Source organism: Sinocyclocheilus anshuiensis, unplaced genomic scaffold (assembly GCF_001515605.1).
Source record: "Sinocyclocheilus anshuiensis isolate Anshui unplaced genomic scaffold, SAMN03320099.WGS_v1.1 scaffold916, whole genome shotgun sequence".
NCBI lineage: Eukaryota > Metazoa > Chordata > Actinopteri > Cypriniformes > Cyprinidae > Sinocyclocheilus > Sinocyclocheilus anshuiensis.
Genome location: NW_015548264.1, coordinates 530,624 through 533,163, shown reverse-complemented (window position 1 = coordinate 533,163; position 2,540 = coordinate 530,624). Strand labels below are relative to the sequence as shown.

The 2,540-nt window shown below is 40.1% G+C and overlaps 1 protein-coding gene across 1 annotated transcript in view; it reads left to right on the top strand.

The window, feature by feature from the left end:
• The window catches only part of LOC107655556 (PDZ domain-containing RING finger protein 4), a 34,045-nt gene that overhangs the window by 28,189 nt on the left and 3,316 nt on the right, over positions 1-2,540 (top strand). Inside the window, exon 6 of the mRNA XM_016443073.1 lies at positions 1,899-2,000. Coding sequence (XP_016298559.1) covers positions 1,899-2,000 — 102 coding nt within the window. The remainder of the gene's footprint in view (positions 1-1,898; positions 2,001-2,540) is intronic.

Below are 2,540 nucleotides of genomic sequence, written 5' to 3'. Positions count from 1 at the left end.
CCTCTAGTAGACAAGCTATTTTGTTTAGTTATCTGTAGGAGGATCATGATCTCTATTTGATACCAAAAAAAAAAAATTGTGATCAATTTATCCAGAATTGTGCAGCCTACTCCTATGTTTGACTGACTGTTTCTTCCATGGCATACAGTGACGGGCAAATAGTAACCCCCTACTCCCCCCATACATTTTTACAATTTATCTATATAGCCTACTATATAGTGCAAAAATAAAATAAAAAATTAAATTGTTTAGAGCATTTTTAATACAATTAAGCACTAGTCAAGCTGCAATATCAAACAGGACCACAAGGAGACGCCAAAAGATCACTAAACCTACTGCCTTGACCTGACTGTACAGGCTTCTATACGGATCCATTCAGAATCTAAAAAACACCTTCAGACTTCAGCAGCGTCCATTATAAAACCCTCGTGCTTTTAAGCCAAATACATGCTGAAAATAATAATTCTGGAGGTGACTCTAAGCCATCTCTAATGAAATCGGTCGGGTTTTCTCAGTAGCTGTTTTGAACTTAGGCTACTGTTTGAAGGCATTCATTTACTGGATCCTTCAACTGAGAAGTTTACCAGTTTAAAAAAAAATCTGATTGCAAAAACTTGCTTCTTTTCATTTTTAAGGTATTGTTTTCGTTATAATGTACAGATTCAAATTAGGAGTCAATAATTAAATATTATTTTATCACTCTGCGCGCCTCCCTGACATGCACTCAAGCCCCAGACCGACTCCGCTTGCATTCACGTGATTTGTCGAGATGAGAGGCGGGCGCGGGTGCAATCATCAATCAAATTTAAAGGGAAGCCGGCGCATCCTGACCGCATCATTGTCTTTACTGGGTGTGTTTAGGGAATATTGGCATTTATTTACATGTGATTTGATTAGCTAGTCATGGTGGACTGTCATGATTTTGGCTAATGCAGGACACTACTGAATGATGCGCATCAGAGGGGATTTAGAAGTGGGTATACGCAAAGCCGACTGATAAAGAAGTGGGTATACGCCGTATACCTGCGTATACCCTCCACTACACCACTGGCTACAATGGGCCCAAAATGTTGATAGACATCTATCTATCTATCTTAAAAATCTAAAAAAGGTGGTGCAGAATTAATATAAATTAATATATATAAAAATAAAACAGTAATTGTTTTTTAAATGTATTTAAAATTAAATAAAGAAAATATAATTTACAGTGACTATACATAGTCTGTATAGTGCTTTGCATGTGTGTGTCTGTACAAATCTTGAAAAAGAAAAAAATAGTAAGCTGCTATAGGAAATAAAGTGGAAAACCATGATAAATTGCACTTAAATATCAGTTTTAAATGGCTCTGCTGTTGCAGAATGTAGACCAAGTTGGTGTGACATTCAGCAGTGACAGTAGGGTTAAAGGTTTGGAGAATTTATGAGCAAAGGAAGATAAAGAGAGAGCGAGATATAAAAGACACTAGGCATCTGTGGATGTAACCGTGAGGGAGATGAATACAGTGGTTCAGTGCACGTCTGTCTCACTCTCTCCACCCCTATTATCTTCTTTTGACAGTCCCATTACTCTATAGAAGAAAAGATGAACGGCACCTGTCAAAGGCTGCTTAATTGTGTGTCTGGGCGTGTAACGCCACAACAGCTTTTTATAAATGCTGTGGCTCCTGCAGCCCAGTCGGCAGTCTTGGTAATCGATGCAAAGTCTCTCCTCCAGTAAATGCATAATTGACTGGAGGTTGTTATCTCAGAAAGGGGGCCTAGTTTTGGGGTGGGTGAGGAAATGCAATTTTGCTCCACTTCTGTCACTGATGAAGTGTGCTTCCGGTATGAAAATCCTGACACTCTGTCATTATCTTTGTGTGTATGTAATTGTCTCTCTGTGTTCATGTTTCTTCCAGATAAATGGTCATGACGTGCAGAACAGGGAAGAGGCTGTCGCTGTCCTCTCAAATGAAACTTCCAGATCCATAGTTTTACTTGTCACCAGACCTGATGGACAGGTGAGACTGGTAGCCAATCTTAGCCCACATTAAGTACTACAGTTCTGTTTGTGCGGATTTTTAATTTAAATATTTTTGTGAGCTAATCACCTGAGACTAGAGCCACATGAAAATGATGTCAGTAAAATTCAGATTGTTTAATCCCTGTTGAAAAAAAACAACAGCATATGCTGGTTAGGTATGTTTTGATGCATGACAGCTGGTTTGAACTGGTTTAAGCTGGTTATGAGCTGGTTTAAGCTGGTCATGTGCTGCATGGGGCGTGTCTACGTGGTGGCCAGGGGTGGCACCGGCCCCCCCTGAAATTTGGCTGGCCACCCCAGGTGCCCCCCCTACCAGATGTCTTGCCATAGGCTTGTTTTTAGTAAATTTCAAATTTTAGGCGGTTTCTATAGTGTGAGCTTAATGACAATGTCGAGAGCGCATAATGTTACGCGATCTATGTGCGCGAGGACGAATCTCTCCACTCCCAAGCGGATTTCCTTCACTCACACAAAACTGGACGTGTGCTTTTAACATACATTGTTCCACAAACACAAC